Genomic DNA, 21050 nt, shown 5'->3' on the forward strand with positions numbered 1-21050 from the left:
TTTCTTAGGTGCCAATTTCTTTTCTCCACATCTTTATCTTTTATTTGTTGTGTTCTGTGTATCTGGGGCTTTACTTTTCCTTCACTTTTTCTCTTCTTTTCTGGAGAGGGCTGGTATTCTCCTACCAGCCACTACTCCATCACGTGATTCCTCCTCAACTCGATATCAAGCTTGTTAAGCATCACTTCATTACATGTCTTTTGAAAGTCCGTTGACACCAATTTCCTCATTGACCCATTCTGTTACATCATAAAGTCATCAAATTATCTGGCTTTCCTTAATGAATCTCCATGCTTGTCAGTGACTTGCAAATTTTGCTCCATTAATCAATTCTCAAAGTTTCCCCATGAGCAATTTTAATCTGTCCTTGCACCCAGCTTGAAGATGACTACAGCATTGGTAGTTGTTTGGTCTTTCGGCACCATCCCACTAATTAACATTTTTGGAAAATTACCGCCAATAACTTACCTCAATTTGATTTGTTGACATGCCCTCCTGAAGAATACATTTTAAAAATAAACACCTAATGGCCCACTATACTTGTTCATCCTCTCTGAAAAAGCACCCAAACTCTATTCTTCCACCATAATGCTAAGAACCTACCAGGACTTTCCCAGTTATTAATAATATTTAAATATATGTATATATGTACTGCGTATCTGGAAGGCTGGCAGCAAAACTCTGCATGCCAAACTGCATGAGTTTTTCAAGCTTTGTTGGGACCAAGGAAAACTGCCTCAGGATCTTCGTGATGCCACCATCATCACCCTGTACAAAAACAAAGGCGAGAAATCAGACTGCTCAAACTACAGGGGAATCACGCTGCTCTCCATTGCAGGCAAAATCTTCGCTAGGATTCTACTAAATAGAATAATACCTAGTGTCGCCGAGAATATTCTCCCAGAATCACAGTGCGGCTTTCGCGCAAACAGAGGAACTACTGACATGGTCTTTGCCCTCAGACAGCTCCAAGAAAAGTGCAGAGAACAAAACAAAGGACTCTACATCACCTTTGTTGACCTCACCAAAGCCTTCGACACCGTGAGCAGGAAAGGGCTTTGGCAAATACTAGAGCGCATCGGATGTCCCCCAAAGATCCTCAACATGATTATCCAACTGCACGAAAACCAACAAGGTCGGGTCAGATACAGCAATGAGCTCTCTGAACCCTTCTCCATTAACAATGGCGTGAAGCAATGCTGTGTTCTCGCACCAACCCTCTTTTCAATCTTCTTCAGCATGATGCTGAACCAAGCCATGAAAGACCTCACTGTTTACATCCGGTACCGCACGGATGGCAGTCTCTTTAATCTGAGGCGGCTGCAAGCTCACACCAAGACACAAGAGAAACTTGTCCGTGAACTACTCTTTGCAGACGATGCCGCTTTAGTTGCCCATTCAGAGCCAGCTCTTCAGCGCTTGACGTCCTGCTTTGCGGAAACTGCCAAAATGTTTGGCCTGGAAGTCAGCCTGAAGAAAACTGAGGTCCTCCATCAGCCAGCTCCCCACCATGACTACCAGCCCCCCCACATCTCCATCGGGCACACAAAACTCAAAACGGTCAACCAGTTTACCTATCTCGGCTGCACCATTTCATCAGATGCAAGGATCGACAATGAGATAGACAACAGACTCGCCAAGGCAAATAGCACCTTTGGAAGACTACACAAAAGAGTCTGGAAAAACAACCAACTGAAAAACCTCACAAAGATAAGCGTATACAGAGCCGTTGTCATACCCACACTCCTGTTCGGCTCCGAATCATGCGTCCTCTACCGGCATCACTTACGGCTCCTAGAACGCTTCCACCAGCGTTGTCTCTGCTCCATCCTCAACATCCATTGGAGCGCTTTCATCCCTAACGTTGAAGTACTCGAGATGGCAGAGGTCGACAGCATTGAGTCCAAGCTGCTGAAGATCCAGCTGCGCTGGGTGGGTCACGTCTCCTGAATGGAGGACCATCGCCTTCCCAAGATCGTGTTATATGGCGAGCTCTCCACTGGCCACCGTGACAGAGGTGCACCAAAGAAAAGGTACAAGGACTGCTAAAGAAATCTCTTGGTGCCTGCCACATTGACCACCGCCAGTGGGCTGATATCGCCCTAAACCGTGCATCTTGGCGCCTCACAGTTTGGCGGGCAGCAACCTCCTTTGAAGAAGACCGCAGAGCCCACCTCACTGACAAAAGGCAAAGGAGGAAAAACCCAACACCCAACCCCAACCAACCAATTTTCCCCTGCAACCGCTGCAACCGTGTCTGCCTGTCCCGCATCGGACTTGTCACCCACAAACAAGCCTGCAGCTGACGTGGACTTTTACCCCCTCCATAAATCTTCGTCCTCGAAGCCAAGCCAAAGAAGGAAAGATATGTATTGTTTGTCTATATGTGTGATATGTCTGTATGTGTGTTTTGCACTGTTCTGCACCGTGGACCGGAGAACACTGTTTTGTCGGCTTGTAAATAAAAGTGAATTTTAACTTGTGCATTAGGGAAACCACATGTTTTGGAAGTATCAATGAATTTTTAATTACTTTTGTTGTCTGAGGGACTCTTCTCTGAACACTAAAACCATTATTTCAGAAACAGGATGCAAGATAAAGAGAATATTTATTTCTACACCCTGGACGAGAGAATGCTGTTTTGTCAGGTTGTACTGTTACAACTGGATGATAAACAAACCTGAACTTGAAGATTTTCAAAACATTTCACTTGTAACCAATCATTTACAGAAAAGCAATTTCCTGGTGCATTTTTAGTTCACTAATCCAAAAGTGAAAAGAATTTCCTCTTAATGGGCACATTACTGCAAGAATCCAACATTCAGATTTTAAATCCATTTAAGCAGGCAGTTAGGTCCAAACTAACCTCAGACAGATGTATCATCAATAATTTCTGAACCATTAACTTGTACTTTACTAAAAACATTGCAGCTTATATTATGTACCAAAATATATTTTATGTGAAAAACTAAATTTAAAAATAACCAGAAATATCATATCCCTGAATATTAGGTCAAAATCATCACACAGGACCATTTAACACAGAAGTCAACTGATTCATTAGTGGGTTTGATACAGTTAGCTTAGAGAAACTGTTCCCAGTGACAGCAACCAAAGGACACCAGTGAGCAGAATTTTGATGGGAAATGTGCTCAGAGTCATTTGGCCCATCAGATCAAGGTCAACCTTCAAATACCCATCTATATTTCCCATCTAAATACAGATATTTAGTCAGCTGTTGGAGAGGTTTGTGGAGGCAGATTGTTGTAACATTCAAAGGTATTGAATGAATGCTTGGAACTTCAAATACAATAAGGATTTGGAAGTAATTGGAAAGCTCTTTCTCACTGGCGTGAAGTGTTGAATAATTTATTCTGTCCCATATAATTCTTACAACTCTCACAGGAATCAAGTGCATCAACACAATAGATTAGAACCAAAATACTTGTTTGTTCTTCAGTTTTATTATGTTTAACAGGATCACCAAAGCCAAATGCTTCTGCATTTAATGATGCCTGCCTTCCAAAAGTAAATTGTGCAGTTACAGCTTTGTTTGATGCTTGATTAGATGGTAGCAAGTCAATATTGGAGGCATGGGCCAGTTATCTGATGAAATAGTTAGCTGTGCTTATGCGTTTCACTTGTTGAGTGCAACGTTGCACTGGTTCAACTGATGCTCTTCAGAAAGCGATACAAGAGCAGGTAGAAGTCTGTAAAATGTTCATTTGATCAAAAGTAGCTAAGTCCGCAGGATTTCACAAGCTGTGATCGGCACTTGAGGTTTCTTGAAACCGAACATATGGAAGGAGAGGTGCGTAATCACATGAATAAATCATCGTATCCTGGAGGAGGAAGGTGGTCTGGATCAGGACTAAAAGAGAAAAATCATTCTGTAATCGTTCAGTTATGCAAAGGTTGATCCAAAGCTTGCACCATGCACAATGTTTGAAGGTTAAAAATTGCTGAACACGTGGGAACTGGGTGATATTTGCTGTTGTGGGGTGTTTGCCTGACCTGCAGTGTTTTCAGCTTTTTCACTTGGAGTTCACTTAACTATTGAACTCCATCCTCACTACATTCTACAGAAGATGTATTGAGAGCATCCTGTGCAACTGCATCACCACCTGGTTTGGAAGCTGTACCACCTCAGACCGCAAGACCCTGCAGAGGATAGTGAAGTCAGCAGAAAAGATCATTGGGGGCTCTCTTTGTACCATGAAGGACATCTACAACACTCAATGAAAGTGAAAGGCAATATACATTGCAAAGGACTCTACACACCCCTCATGTAAACTGTTCTCCCTTCGGTCATCTGGTAGGAGGTAGGAGAGGTCCTTAAATCCAGATTGGGCAACAGTTTCTTTCCCCCCCAAGCCATCAGGCTCCTGAATTCTCAGAACATATGTGGGCTTTTACTGTGTACATATTAACATTTTACTATTTCAATGTGTTTAACTTCTATTCTAACTTATATTTATGTAAATACGTACCGTGGTCCTGGATAAACGCTATCTCGTCTTTACCGTATGAGCATGGCATAAATGATAAGTAAAGGTGACTTGATTAGTGACCTATTGTGGACACTCAACATCTCCTCACTTGTAAGGAAGGCGCAAGAGCACTTCCTGAGAAGACTGAAGAGGGTGTCATTATGTCAACCTTCCTCTACAGGAGCTCTATCGAGAGCGTCCTGGCCAGCTGCATCAGTATAGAATGGTTTCTGCAGAGAAATGGATCGGAGGTCAATCCCCAGGACCACAAGAGTGGCAGAGAGGATCACTGGAGTCTCCCTCCCCCCATTGATGTGATCTGCTGGGATCGTTGTCTGAAGAGGGCTCACAAAATTGTTAAGGACCCCTTCCACCCTGCACACAGCATCTTTCAGCTGCTCCCGTCAGGTAAAAGATACAGGAGTATCAGAGCCAGCACCTCAATGCTGAGGAATAGCTTCTTCCCATAGGCTGTGAGATTCCTGAACAACCAAAGGAAGTGCTCACACTAACCATCTGAGACTCTCATTCACAAAACAATATTTATTTATTTGTACATATGAATACTTGTTCTGCATTATGTGTGTTATGTCTGGTTGCCTGGTGCAGAGGGTGGTTAGACACCCTACAGGATGAAAAACAAGACATGCCAAAGGGCGGACAAATCCTCTCATCTACCACATACCGTGAAACACGGAAAGAGCATCCCTTGCATCGAAGCTTGGTCTGGCCATTCACTGCAACAGAATTTCCCCCAGCCATTTTGGTCCTCACCATGCTGCTGGATTTGGGAGGGGATGTCGAGAGCGTATGTCTGGACTTGTGCAACCCCATAATCACCTAAAATCCATTCACACAGACACACTGTTCCTTTCTGAGGAGTGGGGGAAATCGGCCTGTACAGTCACTTCAGGACACACATACCAAACTCCACAAACTGAACTAAAAGGATCCATCATCGTCCTATGGGATGGATAGCCAGATGAAGACATCTGTTATCAATGAGGCCAGATTTATTTACTTAATTACTTAAATTTGAATGTCCTGGCTACCATAATGGGATTTAATTTTAATTTTAATTTGGACAGCACGGGATTCGAACACAAGTACTGATCATTGATGACATAACAGCATTGGTGACATGGCACATTGCTCCTTGGAGAGACCCCCATGACTTTTGTTAATATAAACATATGGTGCATTTTTCTGAATTACACTGGATATACAGCACAGAAAGTTCAACCCCACCAACTACTTCATTTTCCCCATCAACATGTATTGATCTTTTCCCTCACAAGCTTGTCCATTCTCTATTTAAATGTTTCTATAGTATTCATGTCATCTACTGCTGGTGGCATGAATTCCTAATTTCCACCACTCTTGAAAAATAAGTTTCTTCTGAACTCCTTTTCCGATTTCTCAGTGATAAGTCTTGTATTGACAATATAGTTATGCACCACTCCACAATCACTGTCTCCATATTGGAATACTTTTTCCACATGGGTATCCACACCTCTTCGGTTCCCACCATGAATTCTCATATTTCTCCTCTTCATTACATTACAGTCTCTCGTCATTCCTCACCTTTTTTTTTTAAAATAAAACAGACTGTTCCTTGCTTCATGACACTAATAACGAGTTTAGCAAATACATTGCACACTGAAATTCTTACTTGCTACAGCTGAACAGGTACTGTAAAAAAAATTATCATTCTCTCTGGCTATTTCTTTCTTGAAGTATTTTTATCCCGTCTTCAATTTATTTTTTCCCACTCATCACTCTATCCTCCAGTTCATGCCCAACCTTAACCTAAGTGTTCATCTTGTAGTCTTGTGCAATAAGTTGTTCTGTATTTGGGAAGAACATTTTCAGTTCAATGTGTCATAGTGTCGAGTTTGAATTTGAAATGCAAATTCAGAAAGATATTCTACACTGAGGGTCACTGATTCAGAAATGAGGGTTCTACTACAGGTACACGATCCTTTATCCGGAACCCTTGGGGGACAGTGTGTTCCGAATTTTTCCGGATTTCGGAAAGCCCACCCGAATTGTGCCGCCATACCCACCCCCACCCCCTTCCAGTCGCCCAGCCGTCTGCCCCAACCGCTGGTCCCTCGGCTGCCCGGCTGCCTCCCCCAAGCGCTGGTCCCTCGGCCACCTCCCCCAAGTGCCGGTCCCTCGGCTGCCTCCCCCAAGCGCCGGTCCCTCGGCTGCCTCCCCCAAGTGCCAGCCGCCTCTCTCTCCACTAACCGGATTTTGGGGCTTTCCAGATTTTAGATGTCTGGATAAAGGATCGTGTACCTATAGTGCTTTTGTAAAGATTTCATTGAATATGTATCATTATATAAACTGAACACATACCCAGAACGGCCAGGCCCAATTGGTCCAAATGGGTCAAACCTGGCTCCAGGTGGCACTGATCCTGGAGGAAGCCGTCCTGGTATTCCCGATGATGGGTCAAAGCCAGAGCTCGGCACTCCAGACCTCAAAGGATCGACAATCATTCCACCTCTTCGATCACTGATGAGCAAAACAGAAAAAAGTAGAAGCAGATAATAGATGGCCTTATTCACATCACAAAAAAAACTAAAGATATTGGAAAAGCAAAATCTGTAAGCAATAATATAATCTAATGCTCGAGCTAAATACTTGGATCAAATTGTCAAAGGCTTTAAAATTGTCATCGTCTCACATTAAAAACCGCCTTATCCCTAGAAAACACAGGCTGTTATTTTTCCACTGGGACAAAGTTTGGAAACTCTCCTCTTACACTACTCCACTCTCATCAGTCATGAGACATCTATTTCCCCCCTCTCCGCTTTCACATCACTAGTTGAGCATATTCATCACCCCTTTTCCTTATTTTAAATCAGCAAGTCTCCTACTCCATTCTTATCAAGCAGTTTTTTTTATTAAATGCATGTGTTTTTCATAAAGGGAACACAAGATTATACAGAATTGGCCCCAGTGATCAAATGCAACTTTCCCCATGCACTTTAGATCAACCTTTCTCAATCAGAGGTATCTAGCTTCCCTGGGGATTCATAGCACATTTAAGAGGGTTGGGGGGCACCATGGATTGAAATAATCAAATTTTAAAATGCTTTTTTATTTAGTTGGTAGGAGAGAAGTTCAAAACCAACTAAATTACTACTTCACAGGGAAGGGGGCCCATAAAATTTGAGCAAATACATGTGAAAGTGTAATATTATGAAAAAACTGAATTGCTAATAAGCATCTACTAATGCTTTACCTCACTGCTAAAAATAATCATCTACTTATTTTTTTCATTCATCTGCAGATTGTGGAAGTCACTGTCAACTGTGGGGTTTACTGTCTATGGAAATAAAAAATAACATAGCTGAAAAGATCTTGATTTAAAAGAGAGGTGATTTATTCTTTTTGACCTTAAATTGCCAAAATGATGGGGATTCAGGAACATACAAGGCCTCACTGCTCTACTAGCAGAGTGACTAATAGTGGGGAGTTATATCTTCCATCATGCAGTGTGCCTCAATTAGCAGCTGTTGTTCATCCACATGCTGGCTACCAAAGCCAAATTGTGGTTTAATTGAGGACATTTGCAATCAGATAAAAACAATGTAAAACACAGAAGACACTTTAAATTTAACTCAAGATGGAGAAATGCCAAATTTCAAGAAAAGGCCAGGAGCAGCCATTTTAAATTACTGTAGGTAGGTAACTTCAACAAGATAGAGTTTGAAGGAAAGATTCAGCAAGGCACTTTGCATCCCATTTCATCAAATCAATTAACATCGCTGTTCAATTCATCTTAAACCAGTTGTCCATGACCTGCACTGCCTAATTAAGCAAGGTCTGTGAAATAAAATATGCAAATCGCAATTACTCAAACTGATGCTTAAAAAAGGTTTAAAAGCTGAAGATATGAAACAAGGGAATATCTAACAATTTACTCTATTTAAAACAAAATTATCTTGTATAAATGAAAGATGGGCTTGTGGTAGAGTTGAATTTTTTTTTACTTAAGGTAAACAATTGAAATGAAAAGAATTGTTTTGGAGTGCGTCATCTCATTGAAGAGATTGATACATTCATACCATAAGACATAGGACCAGAAAAAGGCTATTCAGCCCATTGTGTCTGCCCACCATTTAATCACAAGCTGATCCATTTTCCCACTCGGCACCACTACCCAGCTTTCTTGATTAGCCAGGGTATTGAAGATTAAATACACCCAATGACCTGGCCTCCACAACAAGTCCCACACATTCCCTACCCAGAGGTGAAAGCACAATTCAGATTAGGATTTGAGATGTAATAAACACAACTTCAACATTTTACTGCAGTTTTTTTGATACAAATTGGATAACGAACATTAAGTTTCAGAAGTACAGATCCTTCAGCCCATGATATTGTGCTGACCAAGAGAAACCTACTCAACAAACTAAACCTTCCCTACCTTACACCCATAATCCTTTATTTTTATTGTGACCATGTGCCTGTCTAAGTGTCTTTTAAATGTCCCAGTTGTACAAGCATCCACCAGCACCCTTGGCAATGCATTCAAGGCAGCCACAACTCTCTGTAAAAAAAAACTTACTCCTAACATCTCCCTGAAACTTTCCTCCCCTCCACAGAATACTTCAGGCCAGAAATGCAAACTCCATTGGTACTACATAACCTGCTGTGTATTCCATTACTCTACTGTATATATTCGTGTAATTGCTTAATTTTTTGATCAATTTTTCAGTTCAGATTGGAGGTGGGGGGAGCTGATTTTTATATTGGTCATACTTTTGACCACAGTAAGTACCTACGTTGCTCAAGGCGCTGGATGATTGGATGGCCAGGTGGTAAGTCCACGGTTGGAGAGGCAGGAGCTCAGATGGGCAGCCAGCCGGGGTGAGGATCCACAGTCAGGGCACTGGGAGCTTCGGTGGGTAGGTGGTTGTTGCAAGGATCCGCAATCGCGGTGTTGGGAGCACTGGTGGGCGGGCATTCGAGGCAAGGATCTGCAGTCGGGGGATTGGGAGCTCAGATGGGTGGGCAGTCAGAGCCAAAAAATGAAATCCACTTTTACACGAGCCATACAAAAACATGCAATTTTTCTAAGGGGGGGTGGGGGAAAGAGTCAACTATTACACTGTATCAACGAGTAGATACAGTATGTGTTTATTTCTGTATTTATGTAGAATGTATAACTGATCAAATTTCACAAGCTGTTTTATTGGAGGGAATCAGACAAAATTTTTCACTGAATTGCATAAAGGACAGATCGGGAAAGGAAAACACTAATAGAAAACAGCAGAAATATTAAGGTTTGAAGGAGATTCTAAAGCTTAGGGTCTTGACATTGAAGGCATGGCTGCCAATGGTGGAGCAATTAAAATGGGGTACATGAAAGGCCAGAACAAGAAGCGCAGGAAATAAAAGAGAGGAAGGGCAGAGGTCATGGCAGAATCTGAAAATAAGGATTTTCAGACAGGCATTCACTGTTGCACGTTAATTAAACTCAAAGTTATGCAACATTTGTTGATTTAACAATGAGATTCTAAAGTTTTCATTTTACATTTTAGAGCCCATGACCCTTACCCGTAGAAATGTAGGTGTACTTGAGTCCTGCCCAGATTTTCCTATGGAATCTGAAACTGGAGTTAATTGTGTTTTAATATTTAGAGAGATACAAATTCCTACCTGAACGGGTCAAGATCATCACCCCCTGTTGCAAATGGTGCCATAGGGTCAGACCTGGAGATCGGAAGGGGTGAATTTGTGGAGAAGAAAATGACAATTGTTTTACTGTGTTTTAAAAAAATCAAAACAACACAAGACTTCAGTCTCCCAAGCAACACAATCTCAGCTGTGGTGGTTTTGTGAAATAACATAGTCCTATAAACATACATCAACTTACTGTGACATTCGTTCGCCCCTGGTTAACAGGTGGTCATTCCAATGGTCCTGTCCTCTACACAGCAGCTACAATCCTTAATCCACCAGCTCAGTGATAACTGGAAGCTTAAGGATCTGTATAATCTTTATCAAACTGTAGGATTTTTATCACAATCTGCCACAGCTTGACTGTGACACCTGACAGCTCCCAGAGACCTAAAGTGCAGACATGGATTCAGACCAGCAAAACCCACAGAATTCACATAGTATGTCGAAAGGCATCAGAGTTCCACTTGCACTTTCCCTTGTGCTGATGCCTCCTGGTATGTGCTTTCATTCTTACAGCAGCAGAGATCTGGGTTCACTCCTGAATTCAGGTGTCGTGTGACTAATGGGATTCTGAAGGAAAACAATGATAGATCAGCTTCAGTTTCAAATACAGGCAAATGTCACCAATCCAGAATGCCAACTTCTGAGGTGTGTGACTCAGGAATCCTAAGGTTGCTGTGCATCAATCTGCAATATCATGTTCCACTAACCCATCATAGACTCATAATCTGGTCCCCCTTCCCAAATCTGTAACCTCTTTCAGCCCTTCAACCCTCCAAGGTTTCTTCTGGCTTCTCATGCATTCCCAGTTTACATTTTTCCACCACAGTCACCCTTCAGTTACTAATATCCAAAGAGGAGAATGGCTCAAACCCGAAATGACAACTGCCTTTTACTTCCCATGGGTGCTGTGTGACCTGCTGAATTCTTCCAGCAATTTTTTTTTGTGCACTGCACTGAGATCTAAAGTTTTGGCTATGGCTCCATAAAACTCTCTGCCTCCCTACTTCTCCCCACTTTAAAACACTGGGAGGGTCAGTGGTGCAGCTGGTGTGTTGCACATTCTTCCTGTGACTCCATGGCTTTCCTATGGGCTCTCCGGCTTCAGGCCAATGACACTCAGGGTGGTAGTCTAGTTGGCATACTGGAGATGAGGGGAGTAGTAGAATCCAGATGCAGCTAATAAGAATGTGGGATGGATGATGGTTAGCATGGACTCAGTGGGCTGAATGGGCCTGTGCTCATCCTGCACCTCTCTTAGGTCTCTGACACTGTTTAAATAGAATTTCCCTCAGTGCAGAAACTAACAAGGAGATTGCGTGACAGTTTGAACCACAGAAAAGGTTGAAGGAGCAGAAAATTTCATGGATGGCAGAATCTGACATTGTTCCCTTCTGGGAAGGGATTCTTAAGGAGAGATTTAAAAGTCATTCATATTCATGAAAGGTTTTGGTATGAATAATGTTTCTCAGTGCCAGCAAGGTTAGCAACTAGCGGACATGTTTAAAAGCAGAAGGGACACAGTTGTGTTCTAAAGTCGATTTTTCTTTTACACAGTTGTGTTCTGAAGTCGATTTTTCTTTTACACAGTTGTGTTCTGAGAAGATGGTGAAAGTTGATTAACTAGGAGCTTCCAAAAAGGAAATGGGATTGAAGGGGAAACATTGCATCAGAGGATAAAGTGAGAGGCAAGACTAATTGGAGAGCTTTCAAGAAGCTGGGAAACACATGAAAGGCTGGTTGGCCTATTTCTGTGCTCTATTATTCTATGATTGCATAGATTACCCTTTGGTTCAGGCACAGTATGATTGCCGAGAAATATTTCTGACAACAGTATTTTTATGATTACGTGTGATCAATTTTTAAGAGTTGGTCAAAAGATGACCTGAGGCAATTAGAATAAAACAGATTGAATAGCTCAGTACACATCTTCAGGCTTCTCTGCCAGACTTATCCACCATCCCTGTAAATGCAGAAGCATAATCATCCGTTTTCTTTTCAGTGACAGCCAGATAACTGACAATTTCTGCCATCTCATGGCAAGCATCTTCTCAGCTTTAAGCCAAATGATTTTAAAGGATAGTTAAAACATTAAATTAAAACCCAAAAGCAATCGCTGATGAGCCCAGCCAAATCTAGGGGTGTAAACCAGGATTCTAATCTGTAAATCCAGAAATTTCAATACGTTAAAAAGGGATAGCAAAAAAAGTATGATAAATTTGAAATATTTAGAAGTGTTTCGATGTTTTGAAAAATGGGGGTCTTGTTGGGAGTGAAAGCAAGAGGTTAGTACTAACCAGGGCAAATGCAGATCAGGAAAATGGGATTGATTGGATTGTACTGTACTGGGAGCTAGCATAGACTCAATGGAACAAAAGACCATATTCTATATCATAGGAAAGCATGGTTTAATATAAAAGTGGACCCAAATAATGTATTCTGGTTCTAATATTTAAATACTGACAACAGCCAGAGCTGGTGTTGACCCAAGAGAGTGGAGAGCGGAAACACAGCACTGCTCTGAATGGTTCAACCATCCGGTTCTAATGTCGGTGCCTCCATATAGGCATTAAATGCTTGTTAGAGGAGCTGACAGTGTTTTTAAAAGAAAATCTTGCAACCATGGGTCTGTGTCCAAGATGGCGGCACCTGTGCTCACCAGCAGCCATGAGGGGATGCAGACTGCAGGGAGCAGCAGACCAGCACAGAGGACTAGAAACGGGGAGAAACACCCCCTCCATCGTGGAGGAGAAGCAGAGGAGACAATGCTATAAGATGGTGACCAGTGAAGGACCAGTGAGGGCCTTAGCGCCTGAAGGGCCCACACGTGCCGCAGGTGATCTTGCGTGGTGACTTCAAGGGCTGCAGGAGACTGGCTCATGGGAACCAGCCATCAGAACTGGATTCGAAAGGGAGCTGAGGGCAAGATGGCCTCCCAAAGGGCCTCTTGCATTGAAGGTTTCCTGATTGTGATGGAGGCTTGGATCTGGACCTTGGGTTGCCGATGGATTGAACTATGCAGCTGCAGAGGCTGCGGGAGACAAATCTACGGATACTCAGTGTCTCTGAAGGGACTCTCTTTTGCTTCTCCTTCTCTCATACTGTATGGGGCACTGGGCGACAAATGGTGTCTCTTTGTCTACCTTACTGCAGGCAGAGGCAACAACATGTAAATATTACATTTTCTGTACTATTACATGATAATAATGGAATCTTGAATTTTTGACATTTTAAATAAATGAGTTATTTCTCAAAAAAAGCTTCCCCAAAATTTAAGGGAATGAAAGTTGATTAAAAACATTAGCATGTTGCAAATTAGTTATTATCCATGGAAATTAAACAGTAAGTTGCTTTTATGCTCTCTGGGGAAATCAGAGAAAATCTCTCTCCCATGCACAAAAGTTCCCGTTATTCCACCCTGTTTGCAAAAGAGAAATAATGAGGCATCTTCAAAGAAAGGCAACAAGGAGAGTCAGAACATGGTAAATGGAAGCCTGTAAAATCATGTTTATTAAGTAAAAAGATTGAAAATGTACATTCAACTCCAAAATTGCATTTGAACAATTTAAATAACTCACTAATGCAGGGAAGCTTGGCATGTCCAACATTCTGTGCGAAGACACAGACGCAAGTTAAAGAGAGCGAAGAACAAACGGTGCTGATCGATGCACTATATTGAGCCTCTCTGAGTATTTTCTTGGCGTGCCGTCAATGAGGTATAAAAATAAACATCCAGATCAGACAAGGCATTAATGTTACAGCCTAGTGCTTCATGATCAATTACATAGGAATTGAGCTCTTTAGCTCTTTGAGCCAATTTATATTTAAAAAGATGCTTGGTCCTCAATTGAGAGCAATTGATGCAATTAGATTGGTAGTCTGAACTGAATGGTTCAGACTAATGTAACAGACCAAACTGAATTTGTAAGAATTTTTCAAAGCCTGAAATACTGCTGTCGTGAACATTATAAACACTAAACGCCAAAATGCTGAGAAATTGAACAATGCCATTATGTGAGGCTAAAAAACCAAAGTGATACTTACTCGTCGATAAATCTAACACTCCAATCTCCAAAACACAGACTACTAAATTGATAAGTAGGCAAAAAGATTACAGTGATACTTCAAAACAATTGTATACGTCACTGAAAGTGACTGCAGATGCTGGAATCTGGAGCAGAGAACAATCTACTGGAGAAACCCAACAGGTCAAGCAGCATCAGTGGGAGAAAAAAAAAAATGCCAATACCTTGAGTCTGAACCCTTCAAGACTTGATGAAGGGTTCTGGCCAGAAATGTTGACAATCCTTTTTTCTTCCACTGATGCCGCTCCATCCACAAATTCCTCCAGCAGATTGTGTTTTTTTTTGCTACAACTGAACCCAGCTACTCGAGAACATAAATTCATTGAAGTGTCTCTTGGCAAAGTAAACTGTCAGTCACACACCTTGGGGCAGGAAACACAAGAGCAACAATCCTTCAAGAAAAATGATATGACACAATTATTATTTTTACATTAAGTGAACAATTTTTGGGGGGATTCAGAGCAAAGCATGCTCTGTGAATGACTGGGCCTTATCGGTAGATTGCTTCCCAAAAACACCCTCCTGACACAGTCAAAGTGCTTCAATTTGATTGTGACTAACAGTGGAGGTTACTTGGAGAGACTTGGAAGCTTCGTAGAGGCCGCCCAGTTCGAATCTTGCCTACAAAAGGACCAGGAGAGTTGAGACCACAGCTCATGTGGATGGGCATTTCTTCAAAGGCAATGCATGGAGAATTCGTGACTCTGTGGCAGCCACAACTCCGGTTTCCCATCAGTTCAACATTAATGCTGGGCATCAAATTTCAAAGGCCTACACTTTAACACTGAATATGAAAGACTGAAGTTTGAAATAACTTTCTAGATTTTGGCCTGGACTGTAATGGTTTGGATATATCTCTTACACACACACCTGTGCATAGCTGGGGATAGATTTAGTGTTAAGGACAGTTTAAACGTTAAGACTATAGTTTAAGGGGAGGAGTCACGTGATGGAGTAGTGGCCGGACGGTGAACTCCAGCCCTCTCCAGAAAAGTCGGAAAAAACAAAGGAAAACACAAAGGCACAGAAATAAAAGTTAAAGAAAAGTGAGTATAAAGGTGGAAAGAAGATGGCGACAAAAAAAGAAAAATCGAAATCAACAGTAAGAAGAGAGGAAGAGAAGACAACGGAGGAAGAAGGAGAAGGCCTTACCTGTTCGAAGAGGCCCGCGGTGGAGAGAGAAACCCGCTCCCTCAGGTCGGTAGAAATTGGACTACAAAAATGGCTCGCTGAGCCGAGTAAAAGTGCGCAACCGCGCATGAAAAAAAACACACCGACAGGAGGGGTGACCAGCTGGGGAGTCGATCTCCACAGCCGGCAACGACAGCTGCAGAACACCTGCAGCAAGAAGAGAACACAGAAAACAATGGAAACAAGAAAGAAGAGAAGAAAAGGGCAACAAAGAAACAACAGATGGCCAACCCAGAGGAAGAAGAAGAGGAAGAGGAAGAGTACAGTGAAATAGAAGAAGAAGGGAAAGGCAAGATAAAGGATTTACTTTCTCTTATTAAAGAATACATGGAGTCATTTAAAGAATGGCAAACACAGGAATTTAATGATTTAAGAAGAAGAATAAACAACACAGAAGAGAAAATGAATAAAATAGATATGACCTTAACAGAAATGGGAAAGAAAATGGACAAGATGGAAGAGCGGGCAGTAGCAGCAGAAATGGAGGTAGAGGACTTAAAAAAGAAATTGGAGGAATCTAATAAAAAAGCTATAGAGACACAAGAACTGTTTGCTCAGAAAATAGATATAATGGAAAATTATAACAGAAGAAATAACATAAAGATAGTGGGCCTTAAGGAAGATGAAGAAGGCAAGAATATGAGAGAGTTTATAAAAGATTGGATCCCTAGGATCCTAGGATGTCCAGAACTACAGCAAGAAATGGAAATAGAAAGGGCACATAGAGCATTGGCCTTTAAACCACAACCACAACAAAAACCAAGATCTATTTTAGTAAAATTCCTAAGATATACTACAAGAGAAAAGATACTGGAGAAGACAATGGAAAAAGTAAGAGAGGGCAACAAGCCACTGGAGTATAAAGGGCAAAAAATCTTCATTTATCCAGATATAAGTTTTGAACTCCTAAAGAAGAGAAAGGAGTTCAAAACAGCAAAGGCGATTTTATGGAAGAAAGGGTATAAATTTATACTAAAGCATCCAGCGGTATTGAAAATATTTATTCCAGGACAACAAAACAGACTATTCTCGGATCCAGAAGAAGCACGAAAATTTGCAGAACAATTACAAAATAGACTGAGGGATGAAGACGTGTAATGAGAGTAAAAATGATCACGATTGATATGTATGTGGGTAAAGAGGTATAAGAGTGTATAGGTATAATGTGCATACGTGAATGTATCTGTATTTAGAGGAAAATATAGATAGTATAGACAAGAATTAATAAGGGAAGGTAATGGAATAGAGAGAATAAGGAGGGAATTAAAAGAGTGACCTTTGTTACATATGAAAAGTGAAATCTTTTCTGGGGGGGGCAGGGTGGGGGGGAGTTGCGGTCACTGCAAAATCAGTTGACGCTTGCGAGTGAATTCGCAAACCCAAATGGAGAGGGGAGATGTGGTTGTCCGACAAGGGATAAAGGACAACTCAGGAGGGGAAGGGGAGATTGGGGCTAAAGAAGTTATAAATAGGAGAATAAGGAAAATGTTTGATGTTTTAGGAATGTTGTCTTATAAAGGGTTTAAAATAAGAAAACAGAAATGGAAAAGGAGGAAAGGTAATGATGGAAAAACGGAAAGGGAAGATAAACAAAGTATAAAATGGCTACGTTGAACTATATGACTTTAAATATTAATGGAATACATAACCAAATTAAAAGGAAGAAACTGCTAAATTTACTGAAAAAAGAAAAAATTGATATAGCATTTGTCCAAGAAACACACCTAACTGAATTGGAGCACAAGAAATTAAAGAGAGATTGGGTAGGGCATGTAACAGCAGCATCGTATAATTCAAAAGCAAGAGGAGTGGCTATATTAATTAGTAAAAATGTGCCATTTAAAATAGAAGAGGAAATAATAGATCCAGCAGGGAGATATGTAATGATAAAATGTCAGATATATTCGGAGTTTTGGAATCTACTCAATGTATATTCACCTAACGAAGAAGATCAAAAGTTTATGCAAGATATCTTTTTGAAGGTAGCTAATACGCAAGGGAACATACTAATAGGAGGGGATTTCAACCTGAATTTGGATTCAAATATGGATAAAACTGGGAAAAAAATTAACAGAAAGAACAAAGTAACCAAATTTATAATTAAATCAATGCAAGAAATGCAACTTTTGGATATATGGAGGAAACAAAACACAAAAGAAAAGGAATATTCATATTACTTGGCTAGACATAAAACATACTCAAGAATAGACCTATTTTTGTTATCAGCTAGTATGCAAGATAGAGTAAGAAAAACAGAATATAAAGCTAGAATACTATCAGACCATTCACCCTTAATATTGACAGTAAAGCTGGAGGACATCCCTCCAAGAATGTATAGATGGAGATTAAACCCCATGCTACTTAAAAGGCAGGATTTTAGAGAATTTATTGAAAAACAATTAAAAATGTATTTTGAAATAAATACGGAATCAGTGGAAGATAAGTTTATACTATGGGATGCAATGAAAGCATTCATTAGAGGGCAAATAATAAGTTATGTAACCAAGATGAAGAAGGACTATAATCAGGAAACAGAGCAGTTGGAAAGGGAAATAGTAAATATAGAAAAAAAATTAGCAATGAAGGAAGATACAACTAAAAGAAGAGAATTGGCGGATAAAAAAATAAAATATGAAACATTACAAACATATAAGGTAGAGAAGAATATAATGAAGACAAAACAGAAATATTATGAACTGGGTGAAAAAACACACAAAATCCTAGCATGGCAGCTTAAGACAGAACATGCTAAGAAAATGGTATTGGCATCAAGGAAAAAAGACAAACAAATTACATATAATCCAAAAGAAATTAAGGAAAACTTTAGAGAATTCTATGAACAATTATACCGAACTGAAAACGAAGGGAAAGAAGGGAAAATAGATGAATTTTTGACTAAAATTGAACTACCAAAACTACAAATAGAGGAACAAAATAAATTAACAGAACCATTTGGAACAGTAGAAATACAAGAGACAATAAAAAATTTACCAAATAATAAGACACCAGGAGAGGATGGATTTCCAATAGAATTCTACAAAACATTTAAAGACTTATTAATTCCGCCCCTCTTGGATGTAATACTAAAACAAGGGAAAGATCCACTCTCACCAGCGTCATATAGACCAATATCTTTACTAAACACAGATTATAAGATAATAGCTAAACTATTAGCAAACAGATTAGCAGAGCAGGTACCGAAAATAGTAAATTTAGACCAAACTGGATTTATCAAAAAAAGACGCACAACAGACAATATTTGTAAGTTTATTAACTTAATTCATGCAGTAGAAGGAAATAAAGCACCTGCAGTAGCAGTTGCTTTAGACGCAGAGAAGGCCTTCGACAGAATAGAATGGAATTATTTGTTCAAAGTATTGCAAAAATTCAGTTTACCGGAGAAGTATATTAATTGGATTAAAGCATTATGTAAGGGACCGTTAGCGAAAGTGACAGTAAATGGACATGTATCAAAGCAATTTAACTTAAGCAGGTCAACGAGGCAGGGATGCCCACTATCACCTTTATTGTTTGCGTTAGCTATAGAACCACTAGCAGAATTGATAAGAATAGATAATAATATAAAAGGAATAAAAATAAAAGACAAGGAATATAAAATCAGTCTATTTGCGGATGATGTTATAGTGTACTTAACAGAACCAGAACTATCAATAAAAGAATTATATAAGAAATTGAAGGAATATGGAGAAGTGTCGGGTTACAAGATAAACGTAAATAAAAGTGAAGCAATGCCTATGAATAATGCGGATTTCTCAAAATTTAAGAAGGAATCTCCATTTAGATGGCAAATGCAGGCAATAAGATACCTAGGTGTACAAATAAACAAAAATCTCGGCCAATTATATAAACTCAATTATTATCCACTAATGAAAAAATTACAGGACGATTTAGAGCATTGGAAAGATTTACCACTAACACTAATAGGAAGGATAAACTGTATTAAAATGAACATTTTTCCAAGGATATTATACTTATTTCAGGCATTGCCAATACAACTGACAGAAAAATTCTTCAAAGAGTTAAAGAAAATAATAAGGAAATTTTTATGGAGAGGGGGGAAATCGAGGATAGCACTAGATAAATTAACAGAATGGTATAAACAAGGAGGCTTACAATTGCCAAACTTTAAAAATTATTATAGAGCCGCACAATTAAGATACCTATCAGATTTTTATCAAACAAGGGAAAAACCAGACTGGACGAGATTAGAATTAGATAAAATAGGGGAAAAGATACCTGAACACATATTATATAAATGGGATGAAAAATTGGTACAACATAGAACTTCTCCAGTATTACATCATCTCCTCAATATTTGGAAGAAGATTCATGTAGAAAGAAATAAAACAAATGATCAATTACCAAAACTAATATTGACGCAAAATAAGTTACTCCCTTTTACAATAGATAACCTTTCCTTTAGAGAATGGAAAGAAAAAGGGATTAAAAGAATAGAAATTTGTTTTTCAGGAAGTAGATTCTTATCCTTTGAACAAATGAGAGATAAGTACAATATAACTGGAGATACAGCGCTGGCATATTACCAATTGAGATCCTACTTGAAGGATAAATTAGGAAGCAGTTTGAGTTTGCCAGAGGGAAGTAACCTTGAATATGTGATTACAGAATCAATGTTAATCAAAAGATTTATAACAAATATGTATATTAAACTGCAAGAAAAGGAGAATGAGGAAACAAATGGTAAAACTAAACAAAAATGGGAACAAGATTTAAATATAAAGATAAAAAAGGAAACATGGGAGAAATTATGTTCTGGAACGATGAGAAATACAATAAATACGAGGCTACGTATGATACAATATAACTGGTTACACAGACTATACATTACACCTCAAAAGTTAAATAAATGGGACCCAACAGTATCTGATAGATGTTTTCGATGTAAAAAAAGAAATGAGAACAACAATTCATGCAATCTGGACATGTGAGAAAGTAGAAAAATTTTGGGAAGATCTCAATCAGATATTAAATAAAATAACAGAAAACAATATACCAAAGAATCCAGAGATCTTTCTCCTAAGTAACATAAAAAACAAAGAATTTGGAATTGATTTGGAGGATGCACAAAAAAGATTTGTTAAGATAGCTCTAGCCGTAGCAAAAAAATGTATTATGTCAACCTGGAAATTGGAAGATAATCTGAAAATACAACAATGGTATATAGAAATGAATAAATGTATTCCATTAGAAAAAATAACATATAGTTTAAGAAATAATATTGAAATATTCGAACAAATATGGGAGCCTTACATTAAATACAATAGCGAAAACCTACCGGGGACAATCATTACCTAAGTTGATGGAAGGAGAAGGAAAGAAAAGAATGGACTTAGTAGAATTTCTGGTGTATTTTTGTTGAATGACAACATTGCCTGACTGGTTTAATGTAACCTAGATTGTATACCTAAAATGGATGGGGGGGGGGGGGGGTGGGGGTGTGGCTTGGGAGGAGGTTGGGGGGGGGAGAAAAAGTCACTGTATATGTGTGAAAAAGAAAAAGTGTGTATCATGGCTAATGTGATTTATGGTGTGAAAAATAAAA

General features: G+C 39.7%; 1 protein-coding gene across 2 annotated transcripts in view; it reads right to left on the reverse strand.

Moving 5' to 3' along the window:
• Window positions 1–3445: 3445 nt before the first annotated feature.
• The window catches only part of psmf1 (proteasome inhibitor subunit 1), a 47488-nt gene continuing 29883 nt past the window's right edge, over window positions 3446–21050 (reverse strand). Inside the window, exons 5-7 of one of the 2 annotated variants that reach the window (XM_069884418.1) lie at window positions 10167–10220; window positions 6852–7010; window positions 3446–3871 (exon numbers count right to left, since the gene is read on the reverse strand). In XM_069884418.1, the coding sequence (XP_069740519.1) occupies window positions 3820–3871; window positions 6852–7010; window positions 10167–10220 (265 nt within the window). In that variant the 3' untranslated portion in view covers window positions 3446–3819. The remainder of the gene's footprint in view (window positions 3872–6851; window positions 7011–10166; window positions 10221–21050) is intronic. The other variant, XM_069884419.1, reaches the window with a different exon arrangement.

The sequence above is a fragment of the Narcine bancroftii genome, chromosome 6 (assembly GCF_036971445.1).
Source record: "Narcine bancroftii isolate sNarBan1 chromosome 6, sNarBan1.hap1, whole genome shotgun sequence".
NCBI classification, from domain to species: Eukaryota; Metazoa; Chordata; class Chondrichthyes; order Torpediniformes; family Narcinidae; genus Narcine; species Narcine bancroftii.